This window comes from Argopecten irradians, chromosome 8 (genome assembly GCF_041381155.1).
Source record: "Argopecten irradians isolate NY chromosome 8, Ai_NY, whole genome shotgun sequence".
Lineage (NCBI taxonomy): Eukaryota > Metazoa > Mollusca > Bivalvia > Pectinida > Pectinidae > Argopecten > Argopecten irradians.
In genome coordinates this window covers 12181847-12200608 of record NC_091141.1, presented here as the reverse complement: position 1 = coordinate 12200608, position 18762 = coordinate 12181847, and the positions used below count along the sequence as shown (strand labels likewise).

Here is an 18762-nt window from a genome sequence, read left to right as displayed (position 1 = left end):
GACTAGCCTCTCATATCATACTATACTACAAGGATAGCCTACTATACTATACTAACCAGAGGACTAGCCTACTCATATCATACTGATACTATACTAACCAGAGGACTAGCCTACTCATATCATACTGATACTATACTAGCCAGAGGACTAGCCTACTCATATCATACTGATACTATACTAACCAGAGGACTAGCCTGCTCATATCATACTGATACTATATCATACTGATACTATACTAACCAGAGGACTAGCCTACTCATATCATACTGATACTATACTAACCAGAGGACTAGCCTACTCATATCATACTGATACTATACTAACCAGAGGACTAGCCTACTCATATCATACTGATACTATACTAGGCAGAGGACTAGCCTACTCATATCATACTGATACTATACTAACCAGAGGACTAGCCTACTCATATCATACTGATACTATACTAACCAGAGGACTAGCCTACTCATATCATACTGATACTATACTAACCAGAGGACTAGCCTACTCATATCATACTGATACTATACTAACCAGAGGACTAGCCTACTCATATCATACTGATACTATACTAACCAGAGGACTAGCCTACTCATATCATACTGATACTATACTAACCAGAGGACTAGCCTACTCATATCATACTGATACTATACTAACCAGAGGACTAGCCTACTCATATCATACTGATACTATACTAACAGAGGACTAGCCTACTCATATCATACTGATACTATACTAACCAGAGGACTAGCCTATCATATCATACTATACTATACTAAACCAGAGGACTAGCCTACTCATATCATACTGATACTATACTAACCAGAGGACTAGCCTACTCATATCATACTGATACTATACTAACCAGAGGACTAGCCTACTCATATCATACTGATACTATACTAACCAGAGGACTAGCCTACTCATATCATACTGATACTATACTAACCAGAGGACTAGCCTACTCATATCATACTGATACTATACTAACCAGAGGACTAGCCTACTCATATCATACTGATACTATACTAACCAGAGGACTAGCCTACTCATATCATACTGATACTATACTAGGCAGAGGACTAGCCTACTCATATCATACTGATACTATACTAACCAGAGGACTAGCCTACTCATATCATACTGATACTATACTAACCAGAGGACTAGCCTGCTCATATCATACTGATACTATACTAACCAGAGGACTAGCCTACTCATATCATACTGATACTATACTAACCAGAGGACTAGCCTACTCATATCATACTGATACTATACTAACAGAGGACTAGCCTCTCATATCATACTGATACTACTACCAGAGGACTAGCCTACTCATTCATACTGATACTATACTAACCAGAGGACTAGCCTACTCATATCATACTGATACTATACTAACCAGAGGACTAGCCTACTCATATCATACTGATACTATACTAGGCAGAGGACTAGCCTACTCATATCATACTGATACTATACTAACCAGAGGACTAGCCTGCTCATATCATACTGATACTATATCATACTGATACTATACTAACCAGAGGACTAGCCTACTCATATCATACTGATACTATACTAACCAGAGGACTAGCCTACTCATATCATACTGATACTATACTAACCAGAGGACTAGCCTACTCATATCATACTGATACTATACTAACCAGAGGACTAGCCTACTCATATCATACTGATACTATACTAACCAGAGGACTAGCCTGCTCATATCATACTGATACTATACTAACCAGAGGACTAGCCTACTCATATCATACTGATACTATACTAACCAGAGGACTAGCCTACCTACTCATATCATACTGATACTATACTAACCAGAGGACTAGCCTATCTCATATCATACTGATACTATACTAACCAGAGGACTAGCCTACTCATATCATACTGATACTATAACTAACCAGAGGACTAGCCTACTCATATCATACTGATACTATACTAACCAGAGGACTAGCCTACTCATATCATACTGATACTATACTAGCAGAGGACTAGCCTACTCATATCATACTGATACTATACTATACTACCAGAGGACTAGCCTACTCATACTATATCATAACTGATCATACATACTATACTAACTAACCAGAGGACTAGCCTACTCATATCATACTGATACTATACTAACCAGAGGACTAGCCTACTCATATCATACTGATACTATACTAACCAGAGGACTAGCCTACTCATATCATACTGATACTATACTAACCAGAGGACTAGCCTACTCATATCATACTGATACTATACTAACCAGAGGACTAGCCTACTCATATCATACTGATACTATACTAGGCAGAGGACTAGCCTACTCATATCATACTGATACTATACTAGGCAGAGGACTAGCCTACTCATATCATACTGATACTATACTAACCAGAGGACTAGCCTACTCATATCATACTGATACTATACTAACCAGAGGACTAGCCTACTCATATCATACTGATACTATACTAACGAGGACTAGCCTACTCATATCATACTGATACTATACTAACCAGAGGACTAGCCTACTCATATCATACTGATACTATACTAACCAGAGGACTAGCCTACTCATATCATACTGATACTATACTAACCAGAGGACTAGCCTACTCATATCATACTGATACTATACTAACCAGAGGACTAGCCTACTCATATCATACTGATACTATACTAACCAGAGGACTAGCCTACTCATATCATACTGATACTATACTAACTAACAGAGGAGGACTAGCCTACTCATATCATACTGATACTATACTAACCAGAGGACTAGCCTACTCATATCATACTGATACTATACTAACCAGAGGACTAGCCTACTCATATCATACTGATACTATACTAACCAGAGGACTAGCCTACTCATATCATACTGATACTATACTAACCAGAGGACTAGCCTACTCATATCATACTGATACTATACTAACCAGAGGACTAGCCTACTCATATCATACTGATACTATACTAACCAGAGGACTAGCCTACTCATATCATACTGATACTATACTAACCAGAGGACTAGACTAGCTACTCATATCATACTGATACTATACTAACCAGAGGACTAGCCTACTCATATCATACTGATACTATACTAACCAGAGGACTAGCCTACTCATATCATACTGATACTATACTAACCAGAGGACTAGCCTACTCATATCATACTGATACTATACTAACCAGAGGACTAGCCTACTCATATCATACTGATACTATACTAACCAGAGGACTAGCCTACTCATATCATACTGATACTATACTAACAGAGGACTAGCCTACTCATATACATACTGATACTATACTAACCAGAGGACTAGCCTACTCATATCATACTGATACTATACTAACCAGAGGACTAGCCTGCTCATATCATACTGATACTATACTAACCAGAGGACTAGCCTGCTCATATCATACTGATACTATACTAACCAGAGGACTAGCCTACTCATATCATACTGATACTATACTAGCAGAGGACTAGCCTACCATACATACATACTCATACTGATACTATCATTACAGAGGACTAGCCTCTCATATCATACTGATACTATACTAGGCAGAGGACTAGCCTACTCATATCATACTGATACTATACTAACCAGAGGACTAGCCTACTCATATCATACTGATACTATACTAACCAGAGGACTAGCCTATCATATCATACTGATACTATACTACAAGGACTAGCCTACATATCATACTGATACTATACTAACCAGAGGACTAGCCTACTCATATCATACTGATACTATACTAACCAGAGGACTAGCCTACTCATATTCATACTGATACTATACTAACCAGAGGACTAGCCTACTCATATCATACTGATACTATACTAACCAGAGGACTAGCCTACTCATATCATACTGATACTATACTAGGCAGAGGACTAGCCTACTCATATCATACTGATACTATACTAACCAGAGGACTAGCCTACTCATATCATACTGATACTATACTAACACTGATACTAGCCTACTCATATCATACTGATACTATACTAGGCAGAGGACTAGCCTACTCATATCATACTGATACTATACTAACCAGAGGACTAGCCTGCTCATATCATACTGATACTATATCATACTGATACTATACTAACCAGAGGACTAGCCTACTCATATCATACTGATACTATACTAACCAGAGGACTAGCCTACTCATATCATACTGATACTATACTAACCAGAGGACTAGCCTACTCATATCATACTGATACTATACTAACCAGAGGACTAGCCTGCTCATATCATACTGATACTATACTAACCAGAGGACTAGCCTACTCATATCATACTGATACTATACTAACCAGAGGACTAGCCTACTCATATCATACTGATACTATACTAACCAGAGGACTAGCCTACTCATATCATACTGATACTATACTAACCAGAGGACTAGCCTACTCATATCATACTGATACTATACTAACCAGAGGACTAGCCTACTCATATCATACTGATACTATACTAACCAGAGGACTAGCCTACTCATATCATACTGATACTATACTAGGCAGAGGACTAGCCTACTCATATCATACTGATACTATACTAACCAGAGGACTAGCCTACTCTCATATCATACTGATACTATACTACCAGAGGACTAGCCTACTCATATCATACTGATACTATACTAACCAGAGGACTAGCCTACTCATATCATACTGATACTATACTAACCAGAGGACTAGCCTACTCATATCATACTGATACTATACTAACCAGAGGACTAGCCTACTCATATCATACTGATACTATACTAACCAGAGGACTAGCCTACTCATATCATACTGATACTATACTAACCAGAGGACTAGCCTACTCATATCATACTGATACTATACTAACCAGAGGACTAGCCTACTCATATCATACTGATACTATACTAACCAGAGGACTAGCCTACTCATATCATACTGATACTATACTAACCAGAGGACTAGCCTACTCATATCATACTGATACTATACTAACCAGAGGACTAGCCTACTCATATCATACTGATACTATACTAACCAGAGGACTAGCCTACTCATATCATACTGATACTATACTAACCAGAGGACTAGCCTACTCATATCATACTGATACTATACTAGCCAGAGGACTAGCCTACTCATATCATACTGATACTATACTAACCAGAGGACTAGCCTACTCATATCATACTGATACTATACATAACAACTACAGGACTAGCCTACTCATATCATACTGATACTATACTAACCAGAGGACTAGCCTACTCATATCATACTGATACTATACTAGGCAGAGGACTAGCCTACTCATATCATACTGATACTATACTAGACAGAGGACTAGCCTACTCATATCATACTGATACTATACTACAGAGGACTAGCCTACTCATATCATACTGATACTATACTACCAGAGGACTAGCCTACTCATATCATACTGATACTATACTAACTAACAGAGGACTAGCCTACTCATATCATACTGATACTATACTAGCCAGAGGACTAGCCTACTCATATCATACTGATACTATACTAGGCAGAGGACTAGCCTACTCATATCATACTGATACTATACTAACCAGAGGACTAGCCTGCTCATATCATACTGATACTATACTAACCAGAGGACTAGCCTACTCATATCATACTGATACTATACTAACCAGAGGACTAGCCTACTCATATCATACTGATACTATACTAACCAGAGGACTAGCCTACTCATATCATACTGATACTATACTAACCAGAGGACTAGCCTACTCATATCATACTGATACTATACTAACCAGAGGACTAGCCTACTCATATCATACTGATACTATACTAACCAGAGGACTAGCCTACTCATATCATACTGATACTATACTAACCAGAGGACTAGCCTACTCATATCATACTGATACTATACTAACCAGAGGACTAGCCTACTCATATCATACTGATACTATACTAGGCAGAGGACTAGCCTACTCATATCATACTGATACTATACTAGGCAGAGGACTAGCCTACTCATATCATACTGATACTATACTAACCAGAGGACTAGCCTACTCATGTCATACTGATACTATACTAACCAGAGGACTAGCCTACTCATATCATACTGATACTATACTAACCAGAGGACTAGCCTACTCATATCATACTGATACTATACTAGGCAGAGGACTAGCCTACTCATATCATACTGATACTATACTAACCAGAGGACTAGCCTGCTCATATCATACTGATACTATACTAACCAGAGGACTAGCCTACTCATATCATACTGATACTATACTAGGCAGAGGACTAGCCTACTCATATCATACTGATACTATACTAGACAGAGGACTAGCCTACTCATATCATACTGATACTATACTAACCAGAGGACTAGCCTACTCATATCATACTGATACTATACTAGCCAGAGGACTAGCCTACTCATATCATACTGATACTATACTAACCAGAGGACTAGCCTACTCATATCATACTGATACTATACTAACCAGAGGACTAGCCTACTCATATCATACTGATACTACTATACTAGACCAGAGGACTAGCCTACTCATATCATACTGATACTATACTAACCAGAGGACTAGCCTACTCATATCATACTGATACTATACTAACCAGAGGACTAGCCTACTCATATCATACTGATATACTAACCAGAGGACTAGCCTACTCATATCATACTGATACTATACTAACCAGAGGACTAGCCTACTCATATCATACTGATACTATACTAACCAGAGGACTAGCCTACTCATATTACTGACTCTATACTGATATTATACTAACCAGAGGACTAGCCTGCTCATATCATACTGATACTATACTAGGCAGAGGACTAACCTGTTCATATTATACTGATGCCATGCTAACCAGAGGACTAACCTGTTCATATTATACTGATGCCATGCTAACCAGAGGACTAACCTGTTCATATTATACTGATGCCATGCTAACCAGAGGACTAACCTGTTCATATTATACTGATGCCATGCTAACCAGAGGACTAACCTGTTCATATTATACTGATGCCATGCTAACCAGAGGACTAACCTGCTCACATACCGATAGAATACTAGCCAAAGGACTTACCTATGCACATTATGCTGACAAGACAAAATGCGAACTAGACGATTTATTAAGTCATATTATGTCGGTAACTTGTTGAACGGGTTTTAGCGTCTTTTGTAGGATATTTAATGGCAATACTTTAAGAGAAACACCAGTAGCAGTCGATAAGTATACAAATATTGACTTTTTGTAGCTTAATACGAGGAATTGTTAAACCTGAGAAAGGTGATATTCCCCCGAGGCCGAACACCAAGGAAAATATCACCTTTCAAAGGTTTAACACGATAAAATTATACAATTTTTGTAACTTGAAATAAATTTGAATCAAAAAAAGCAAAAAAAAAAAAAAAAAAAAAAAAAACACAAAAAAAAAACACCAAGAAAATCTTCATTCACGTATCCCCACTAGGTACTTTTAGTACTTCTGCTGTACTTCTTCACAATATAACTTTCGAAGATATAGCTACATTTAAAATGTGTTCAAACATCTTTCCTAATCCTACCTGACTGTTGCCTGCCATGCTGGATTTGGCTATTGCTCGATGATCAGCATTGCTCAGTTTCATTGGTCAAAGATGTGGAAGAGACCGGGAATTCCTTGAGTTTATTTTTAGCCAGGTTACCGGATGTCAAACTCTGAACAGGTGTTCATCGGTCTCAGGTTAATATTGCATTTTGTCAAGACCTGTTCGAGCGGTCTAGGCCAATAAGAAAACGGCAAAACCCACAGTCATATAACAATGCGCCATATGAATCACTAAGGATCAATTCTATTTTTGTATTGTTATTACTTTGACAGAAGAAATGTCATTTTCGTTCATGTTATTAATGTTTCAAAAATGAGTCATACATCGGCGAGAATGTACTCTCAAGGTCGGGAAATATTCTATTAAACTCCAATACTCCTAAGCTAAGGTAAACCAACTATACCTTCCAGTCAATAGGCTATCAGTCAAGCAATAAGTAACGTGTAACTCCCATTGTTATCAGATTAGTTTTCGTGTGTCGTCCTAACACCCTTGAGACAAACTGAATAGCCGATTTTTTCGCGAACCAATATTTTGAACTTGTAATAGATTAAAAAAAAGATTATTCTCTTGCAAGTCAAAGTAGATGCATTGAAATCTTTGTCTTATAGATTTGAAGATTCTTTCTCTTTTCGACATGTTACTACAGACACGAAAATTACACATTGATAACGATGTTCACAGTTATTTGTGCAGAATGCAGGTCCTAATCACGTAATGACGAAGTAAACCTTGGTAAAATTGTGGCACAGACTCATAATACAAGTCTTATTGAACCAAATATAAAATCAATTTATTGTATTGTGGACTCACTTTAACATGAAACTATACTAGGATTTTTAGCCAACCTTTCTTCGGAAAACAAATATTAAAGACGCACTAACCACATATGCCTGATTTTAATTGTAATTTAGAAGAATTTTATGTAAAAATTCTCTTGTAAATTATACAGCTATACCAAAGTCAATATGGGATTTAATGCTACATTTTCCTTATTCAAATCGTTGTAAAGTACCTGTCATTGAACTATGGCTGCAGTGGCTTCTATTAAAGCACGACTACACGAGGACAACGCCTCTATTGATCGAGTAGACGTAGAAACAGTTTGTTGGAAGACAGTTAAAGTCACCGGGGAGTCTCTCCGGACTGATATGAACCATTATACCCAATATTAACATTTGATTTAGCCTCATTGTAGTATTCAATGCTGAACTTTTATCTTCTTCAACAAAATATGTCACTGTTCCCAACCACAACGTGTGATTTTGTGATTGTCTCAAGATCGAAATTTATTTTTTTACTGAAATATGAGTTTATGGCCACATGAGAACTGGAATTTAAATCAAATTAAAATGACTTTTTATTTAATTAAAATGAAATTAGTTTCTTATTTATAATAACGCATAGGAAAACTGAGGGATAGTTAAAGGAAGTTTCTTAGTTTAAGAGATTCCTTAAAGATGCTCCACCGCTGACAAATGGTATTTTTTTCACTATCAAAAATATGAGCAGACGATTTAGTATTTTTCTTCAGTTAAAAAAGTTACTTACTTTACACCATTATCATCATTGAAAAGTTTAAGCTTCTAATTTTACTTTAAGTTAAAAATATAAAAAATAATTAATTGCATCCCGAAAAAATTCCATGTCACTATATCCTATATGGAATGAAATACTGATTGCTTATGCACCAAAGGCAAAATAAATTATTTTATTACATTTTTTGTGCTAATTAGACATACATACACACGATTAAACACCAATTACTGTTCAAGTGATGAATATCATTTATGCTCTGTCGGCGGTGGAGCATCTTTAACTTCTACTACGGAAATCTGTATGCGATTTCATAAAACAAATAATCATTCCCGAAAGTGTGGCCAGGTCATCATGGCTTCAAAAAGGAATGAAGTTAAATAAATGTTTCTGATGAAGTTAGATCCAAACAAATCACCAAAGCAAAATTGTTAAGATAACGTAAGAACAAAGATTAACGTGTTTTTAAGCTCAGCCAGTTTATCGTAAAACGGTTATTTTCGCGGATTTTTTTAGCGAATTAAACTTTTGCTATCTGTTACGTATGCTGCACTTTATTAAACAGAAATAATAGATTTCTTCTTAGATTTCAAATGACTTTTGTTGCCTGATGACGTACATCTAATGTTTTGCATAGTATAATGATGACTTGAAATAAATTTGTTTTTCTTATAAACTGTCGTCTGCTTGTTGAACTACCTACAAGGCAGTTACGTACACTATACATTATTATAACGTATGTAATGAGAAAGACGATAAGCCCTGTGACAGGGATTACAAAGTCGATACCTCAGCGGGACAAAGACTGCGGGTAATGCATCTGATATTAAATATGACAGATTGTTGTTGCTTGGCAATGTTTTATTAGCCTTACCTACCACCATAATCCACAAACAAAGGTATCAAGCATCGCATGGTTATTGAATCGAATCCAGTTACATGTTTGTTTCATTCTGGTTTTGTATATCCTTTGAAATATCAAAGCAATTAGTTCGATGCAAGCATTGGTGGTAGTGTGGTAAAATCGCGTTTACGTAAAACAATATTTTTTTTAATTCGTGTAGCTAACACTACTACCAATATTTTCTTATCTTCCAAATGGTTCCAGTTGTGTGTTCCTTGGAAATAACTGCTTACATGATTTGTATTGCGCCTGAAGTTTGGCATAACCACGATGCTGAATTAAAGCTCTTGGGATTTATTCCTACGGGGAGCATCGGTCGTCCGTGAGCCGTAACTTTCCTTAGGGATAAAAATAACTAGTTTTCAATTTTTACTAATACATAAAAATATTAAAGATGCTCCACCGCTGACAAATGGTATTTTTTCACTATCAAAAACAGGAGCAGACGATTAAGTATTTTTCTTCAGTTACAAAAGTTACTTACTTTACACCATTACCACCATTGAAAAGTTTGAGATTCTAATTTTACTTCAAGTTAAAAATATGCAAAATAATTAATTGCATCCCGAAAAAAATCCGTGGCACTATATCTTATATTGAATGAAGTACTGATTGCGCATTCATCAAAGGCAAAATAAATTGTTTTATATTATTTTTTGTGTTAATTAGACATATATATACACGATTAAACACTATTTATTGTTCAAATGATGAATATCATTTATGCTCTGTCGGCGGTGGAGCATCTTTAAATATAATCGCCTTGATCCTAATCTCTAAAACCTTTAAATCTACAAACCTGGTAATGATGAGACTTTTAAAAATATTTTAGACATTTCTGAAAATGAAAGATGGCAATAACGTGTTTTGCGTTTGATTTACTAGAGAAATTTATGTTTGTGGATTAAAAATTAGAATGTATTCATTATTTCTATTGTGTTAAAATTAAGTGGTCGTAATGATAGTGGTAGATTATCTCTAAACATAATTTAATATTTACTACACACTGCACCAGGTTTTATTATAGTCGCTAAAGCCCCTTCCACACATTGAAGGATGAAGCGCCGGATCAACACGGACCAGCAATCCGGGACAGTCCTCGACAATCCGCCATCACCGTGATAGGGCCGTGTACTTATCCGGCGATATCCGGGGCCGTCCGGCATGTTAACGCTGGTCCGGAAGAATTTTTTCGCTGGACCTACACGGATAGAAATTGTCCGAACTGGTACGTGTACGATCCGTGTATCCCCGTCTGGCATCCGTGATGACCGTGTAGGTACCGAAGTATCTTTGTTAAGTCCAGCGCCTTTCGTGTACGATTTTTTTCCTCCTGAAGAGCACTGGTATCTACGGGTCGCACACGGAGTGTTCCCGGAAGCTACACGGACTTAACACGTTCGAGTGTCGTGATATTCCGTGAATATCCGTATCAACACCGGGTTTCTCCGTGAAATAATCGTGTAGAGACCGGTACAAACCGTAGTGCTCCGTTCTATCGGTGAATCATCCGCCACATTCCGCTGGGTTGTCGGGCGACAACCGGATAGTTACCGTGATCAAGCATAGACAGACCGGTGTTGTTCGTGTCGGCATCGTATCACGACCGCGTTAACACAGACATTATGACGCCAGATATTCCCGGATGATCAAAATTTCCAATCCCCCGGCGCCTCATCTTTGAATGTGTGAAATGGGCTTAAGGGGTCAAATAGAGGAGTACTCAGTTCGACCTGTGAAACCCGGTGAATAATGTAATAGAAATTATCGGGTTAACCAGAAAAACATGGGTTATACAGCTCTAAACTAAATTATTGTAAAGATATTTTCGCCATGGGTGACGAATGCAAATGAGGATTAAAATAATGAGTTATTGACCAATGAAATCAGGTCTTTGTGGCCTATTCTTTCAATAAACGTTACAGAGCAATGAAATTCAACATGTAGGACGAACAATGGATGCTAATTTGAAGTTTACAAAATTATGTCACAGTGTCATGACTTATTCAACAAATATAAATGAAAATTGAAATGATCAACGGTCGATGAACTTGAATTTAATATATTATTCATCATTACGACATACCTTTGAAGAATTGACCTATGTATAGAGCAATCCATACGGATCTTGAATAGCGTTAATGTGACCCTTCAAGACGTTGTGATATAGCCATTTCGTAAGGGAAAAGGACTACGTTCTAAACTTAAATTAAGCACAATCAGGTAATTTTGACCTACTTTTAGAAGAAAAACATGTCCCAGATAATGAAAAATACTTAAAATGAACGACGCATGATCGTACTTTTTAGTATTATCACTGGACAATAAGATCGACACCTGGGTACAGCAATTTGCTTTGAACTCTTACACAACATGGTCACTTTAAAAATAATTATATTTGAATAGATCACATCACAAAACCAACTAGATAACTTTACAGTATCTTAATAAAAAGTGATTATTGTTATTGTGGGAATACAAATGTGTTACAAACATGTTTTCATACCATGGGATTGATTTTAAGTGACAGCAATACTTAATAATTTGCATGATATAATATTGATTTCTGAATTCATGCGTATATTAGATTAATACAAATCAACAAAACAAAATTGACATGATATTTTGTAAATCCATGCACTAAAATTGACGTTTATGTTTTTATTATTTTTTTTTTATACTTTTTCATTGAGAGGAAATACTTGCTTCGCTATTCTTACATCCAATATCACTGCGTGCAGCCAGCGCAGCTATGTGTATTGTACACCTTAAACATGACACGGAGCAATGGAAAGATGTGTTTTACAAATCTACCCTAAATATCGATCTGCTTATCATTTTTATCTTATGTCTTAATGTATAAAATTATGTATTAATAATTTGTTGTAAAATAGATACTACGTGAGAACAGTGTTTGTTTGGCGACTCGTGTCTTGTGACAATATATCTTTCTGTAATATTTCTATTAACTGAAGGGTCCACACATTATCAGTAGTAACTTGCAAACAGCAAAACGTAAATACTGTATATCAAATATGTGTTATATCTAATGCTTACCGTTGTGCATTAGTCAGTGGCCAGCAGTAGTGAATACAGATGTGTCCGTTACGTGATTTTCAGGTATAGCTCCTGAATTGCCATTGGAAGTCTACTAATCACAGCCGAAGCATGCCTTCAGGTGCCGTGCCGTTTCCTTTCGGAAATTGCCGCGTGTGTAACGACCGTGCCACGGGGGTCCATTATGGGGTAGCGTCTTGTGAGGGATGCAAGGTAGGACCACTAAGATACTTTCTATCATATAGCTACAAATACCTACGTAACAGGCAATTTCACGTCAAAAGATATTCCGAAAATCCAGCAGTGGCCGCCATCCTCGTAATTCTGACGCTAATTCATTGTTTCTGTCTGAGGTCAAAATGAATTTCCTGCCAATGTAAATCGCTTCAGGTCATATTACACTAGTGACATACGCGAAATATGAAAAAAGTGAAATTACTGGATATCAGGCGGATTATTTTTCATAAATATAATAACTGTTAATATTTTTTTGTTTGTTTTATGAACATTGGTCTACATATATATCGTTACAGCATCCTTGTACAACGTTCTGAATATCATTATTATGTTTCTTTGTGTGGATTCATAATAGGGTTTCTTTGTTTGGAATCATTATAGGGGTTCTTCAAAAGAAGTACTACCAGAGAAGAGAAATACAAGTGTTTCTTTGGCGGCTCGTGTCTTCTGACACCACAGAACCGCAGTCGATGTAAAGCTTGTCGCTTCCAGATGTGTTTAAAACAAGGCATGGCTATAGACGGTAGGTTGTTTACCACACTTAAGGCTTTATTAGGGTAAAGTTCTCCCAAGGTATTGATTTGCTGTTGTACTTGAAACGTATGTATATTTTACCTGATCGCTCTCATACGTCAAGACGAATTACTCAACTACAAGAAAGTAATACCGCAAAATAATTTTGCAAATTACGATCTTTAACAAATATCTATTTAGTATGTATAAATATAACAGGTTATATGTTGGTTGCTAATTCATATCTGTTACGTATTTAGTAGGTATATATGTTAATGATTACTGTATATCAACTAATTTTATTTATTTAGTAGGTATATGTATATTAATGATTACTATATTCCAACTTCACGTGCGACTAAATTCCGTCTGTGCTGCGGATATAATGAGAATGCAAAAAAGTTGTTATGAGCAAAAACGCAAGATAGAGTCGGCGCGAAAATAAATTGTTCTAAATTATACTAAGAACGTTGGTGTTTTGCTCGACTTCGGACCTTTTCACATATTTATTAGGTATAAATGTAACGGGTTATAGGTTGGAGCATTTGGAAAATATCGAAGAAGAAAAAATTCAAATATATACCTGTTTATACTTCGGCTATGAGTACTATTATTGACTTATTATAGTGTTTTCTTGATATTTTTTCTAATATTGCTATAGATGTACACCGATTTTATCATGGAAACGGTCTCTCACTGACCTGAGAATAGTAGCAAATCGATCCTGTAAGAAGAAACTACTTTTGCAAGAGTCAGATATGGTCTAAATACTTATTTGAATAATGATATCTGAAAGGTAGACTACAAGACAAAAAATCAGCTTTAATTTCAATACGGTTTGGTTTTATTAGTTTAACGTCCTATTAACAGCTAGGGTCATATAAGGACGTGCCAGGTTTGTTGGTGGATGAAAGCCGGAATACCCGAAGAAAAACCACCGACCAGCGGTCAGTTCCTTGGAACTTCCAAGCATGGGATTCCAACTCACGACTAAGAGGTGGAGGGCCTGTGGTAATATGTCGGGATATCTTAACCACTCGGCCGCCGCGGTCCCAATTTCAATACGTTGCTGCACCCAAGCCATAGAAATGTTTAGATACATGGTAAACCATGAGTAATATGTTGGTTGATATACTTGGTTTGATTAGTTTAGCGTCTTGTTAAAAGGTCATTTTAGGACGTTCTATGATTATATGTGGAGGAAAACCGAAGTACCCGCAGTAAAAATCATAGGTCATCGTCAATACTTGGCAACTGTACCACATGGGATTCTAACAAGCGACCCAAAGGTGAAGGGTTTGTGGTAGCATGTTGACACATATTAATCACTCGGCCATCGGGGCCCCAGGTTGATATCTAAAACAGTGCATCTCTATAAGGGATATATGTGAGAGTTTATCTAGGAAAAACATAGATTGCAACACGCTAATATATTATAGAAATGCTTTTAATATTTTCAGCTGTAAAAATGGGAAGAATTCCAAAGTTGGAAAAAGAAAAAGCTTTGAGGGATGCGAGTATCAATCAACCATCTACCCAAGTGTCTTGTACTGACTACAGTTCACCATCCCAACCACAACAAACATATTACTCTTCGCCTTTATCAACAGGGTCACAGGAAATGTTTTCTTCGACACAACATTCTCAACAGAATTTCCTCTCGACTCAACAATTACAATCCCGTCAGAAGTTTTCTTCAAACCAAGCCCTACCATCTCAGCTTGATTCAATGTCGTCACAACAGAGTTTCTCTTCGACTCAACCCCTGACATCAAAGCCAAGTTTCGAGTCGGACCAACATTTGCAGTTACAACCACATTTCTCACATTCAACATCACAACCAAGTTTCCCTTCGGTCCAACCTTTACACTTACAACCGAATTTCTCTTCGACCCAGCCCTTACAATCACAACCGAATTTCACGTCACCACAAATGTGTTCTGTTCAGCCATTACGGTCGGACGAAAATAATTTCTCTTCTTCAGCCCAGCCCCTGTCTTCACAACAGGGTTTCTCCTCGGCCTTTCCCTTACAGTCAGAGCAAACCTATTCGTCGACTCAATTCTCATCGACGCAAGACTTTGCAAATCAATGTAATTTAGAACCTAAGGATCAGTTTGAAGATAAACTAATGGATCCAAGTTATTTTCCGGAGTCTAAAAGGGAGTCTGAAGGGACAAAAGAAAAAGTTTATTTTTCCGAGTTTGAAAAGGGCCCTGCATTACTTTGGAGGTCAAATAACACAATTCCCACCCAAAGGGATGATGACACGGAAAAACACAACAGAGGTCTTTTTCAGAGAGCAGAACGGCAGTTTTTTGAAGATCGACATTTCAATAAAGAATATGACATGCGAGCTTGGAATATTGATGAAGATTCGACGTATGGAAAAACAAATACCTCGACCTCTATGGAGGATTTGCCGTCCCTTTTTAGTGAGACTATAACTGTAATGAAACAGACATCCCCCCAAGAAACACCGTTCCAGCAGCAACCAAATTATTCGTCTGTTTCACAGCCTCAAGCCAACGGCGAAAGGATAAAGGTGGAAATCAGAGGCATTCAGATTCAGAATAATGGTGCCGAAGAAAGTATGACACATGACGCCCACGAAAGGCCACAGATGAGCAAGAAGGAAAATGGAACTGATAAAACAAAACCTCAAAATGGAACTAGTCACAGTTATGGTGGCGAAAGGTTATTTCCAAATAATTATTTTGAAAAGGGTTACCAAACCAGCAATAGTGAATCTGATGTGTTTTCTTCATCCGACGAAAGTTCAAAACAATGGCAATCTGGTAAAGAACAGAATGGTAAGGTTGATACTGTGTCGTCTAGAATGGAGACGGAGACTTGCGAAAAGAATAGACAGTGTCAAACACTAATAACGTCTGATCTGGATCCTGAAACCTTAGCTCTGGTAGAAAGCACGACCAAGAGGATCGAGCCGGTCGTGAATACTTTCTACGAATCGCTGAAAATAAAGAGGAAAATCATCCAGGACTATTTTGCGAAAAAGGTATGGTGTGTGAGGTTATAAATCTGCGTGATAAAATACAATGCTTTATCGTGGTGTAGGCGTTTCTAGATAAAGTATAGCCGGTTATTTTTCACGAAGCTGATATTTTTACAAATACCAGGGTAACTGTCATGGTCGCAAAAATGTGTATCTTTGAAATATCAGCATGATGCATTTACTGTTGTCTTCATGATGCATTTAATATTGTCTTAAACTCTGTGCGTTGGACACTTAAAACAATCCAAAGCTAGCTTCATACATTTGGGTAAACCCATATCATTTTTACTACATGTAATAGGCCTTATTTTGTTGTATTTTTAGGTCGTTTGACCCGAAGGGTCAGGATGACCTGTAGCCGTCATTTTTCGTCCGTCCGCCGTCCGCCGTCCGCCGTGCGCCGTGCGTTAACTCTTCAATTCTGAACTTCTTCTCAAGTTCTACAAGTGCGATTTAGCTGAAACGTGCATGAAATGATTCTAACATGGTCCCGACAAAGTGTTGTTATTTTTCGGGTCGATCCGAAATCGATCATGGCCGACAAAGCAGCCATCTTGAAAACACATTTTAAACTTCTCCTCTAGTTCTACATGTGCGATTTAGCTGAAACTAGCATGAAATGATCATGACATGGTCCCGACAAAGTGTTCTTATTTTTCGGGTCGATCTGAAATCCAAGATGGTCGCCACAGCCGCCATCTTGAAAACACATTTTGAACTTCTTCTCAAGTTCTACAAGTGCGATTTTGCTGAAACTTGCATGAAATGATCCTTACATGGATGGTCCCGACAAAGTGTTGTTATTTTTCAGATCAATTCGAAATCCAACGTGGCCGCCAAAGCAGGCATCTTGAAAACACATTTTGAACTTCTCAAGTTTTACCGGTGAAATTTAGCTGAAACTTGCATGAAATGATCCTGACATGGTCCCGACAAAGTGTTGTTATTTTTGGGGTTGATCCAAAATCCAAGATGGCCGCCACATAGGCCATCATGAAAACACATTTTTGAACATTTTCTCAAGTTCTACAAGTGCAATTTAGCTAAAACGTGCATGAAATGATCCTGACATAGTCCCGACAAAGTGTTGTTATTTTTCGGGTCGATCCGAAATCCAAGATGGCAGCCACAGCCGCCATCTTGAAAGCACATTTTGAACTTCTTCTCAAGGTCAACTAGTGCGATTTAGCTGAAACTTTCATGAAATGATCCTGACATGGTCCCGGCAAGCGTTCTTATTTTTCTGGTCGATCCGAAATCCAAGATGGCCGCCACAGCCGCCATCTTGAAAACACATTTTGAATTTCTCCTCAAGTTCTACCAGTGTGATTTACCTGAAACTTGCATGAAATCATCCTGATATGATCTAGTTGATCCCAAATCGAAGGTTGCTACCATGACACCATATATGATTAATTTGACTATTGCCGAGGTAGTCAGATGACCATTAAGGCCATTGGGCCTCTTGTTACAAATAGATTTCAAATATGTAGAGGAAAAATGGGATTCTCGAACTACCTTTTGAGATATTTGAGCTTGAAATATGCCATCTAGTTAAATTTGCTAACCGAAAATAGGAAAAAAAAATGATAAAATTCTCTTTTTTTTGGTAATATTAGGATTAATGTTGTATCAAACTTGTTGATTTATTTGTGTTGAGCCTCTAACGATAGCCCAAAATACAAAACAATTACATTTTTCAAATGATATTAAATTTTCATACTTTGGCATATTTTCGCCCCGAAACAAACAAATGAATAAGCATAAAAGAAATGTGAAACATTTGGATATGATATACGAAATATAATAAATTGTTAAAATATCA

At 37.2% G+C, this 18762-nt stretch overlaps 2 protein-coding genes across 3 annotated transcripts in view; one reads left to right on the top strand and one right to left on the bottom strand.

Annotated features, from left to right (window-relative positions):
* LOC138329381 (kelch-like protein 24a) overlaps nucleotides 1–7850 on the bottom strand; it is a 50079-nt gene extending 42229 nt beyond the window's left edge. The window contains exon 1 of the mRNA XM_069276328.1: nucleotides 7651–7850. The gene's annotated coding sequence lies outside the window, so the exon portion shown is untranslated. The remainder of the gene's footprint in view (nucleotides 1–7650) is intronic.
* The window catches only part of LOC138329380 (uncharacterized), a 36971-nt gene that overhangs the window by 9698 nt on the left and 8511 nt on the right, over nucleotides 1–18762 (top strand). For both annotated transcript variants that reach the window (XM_069276323.1, XM_069276324.1), the window contains exons 2-4: nucleotides 13235–13384; nucleotides 13790–13931; nucleotides 15382–16940. In XM_069276323.1, the coding sequence (XP_069132424.1) occupies nucleotides 13283–13384; nucleotides 13790–13931; nucleotides 15382–16940 (1803 nt within the window). In that variant the 5' untranslated portion in view covers nucleotides 13235–13282. The remainder of the gene's footprint in view (nucleotides 1–13234; nucleotides 13385–13789; nucleotides 13932–15381; nucleotides 16941–18762) is intronic.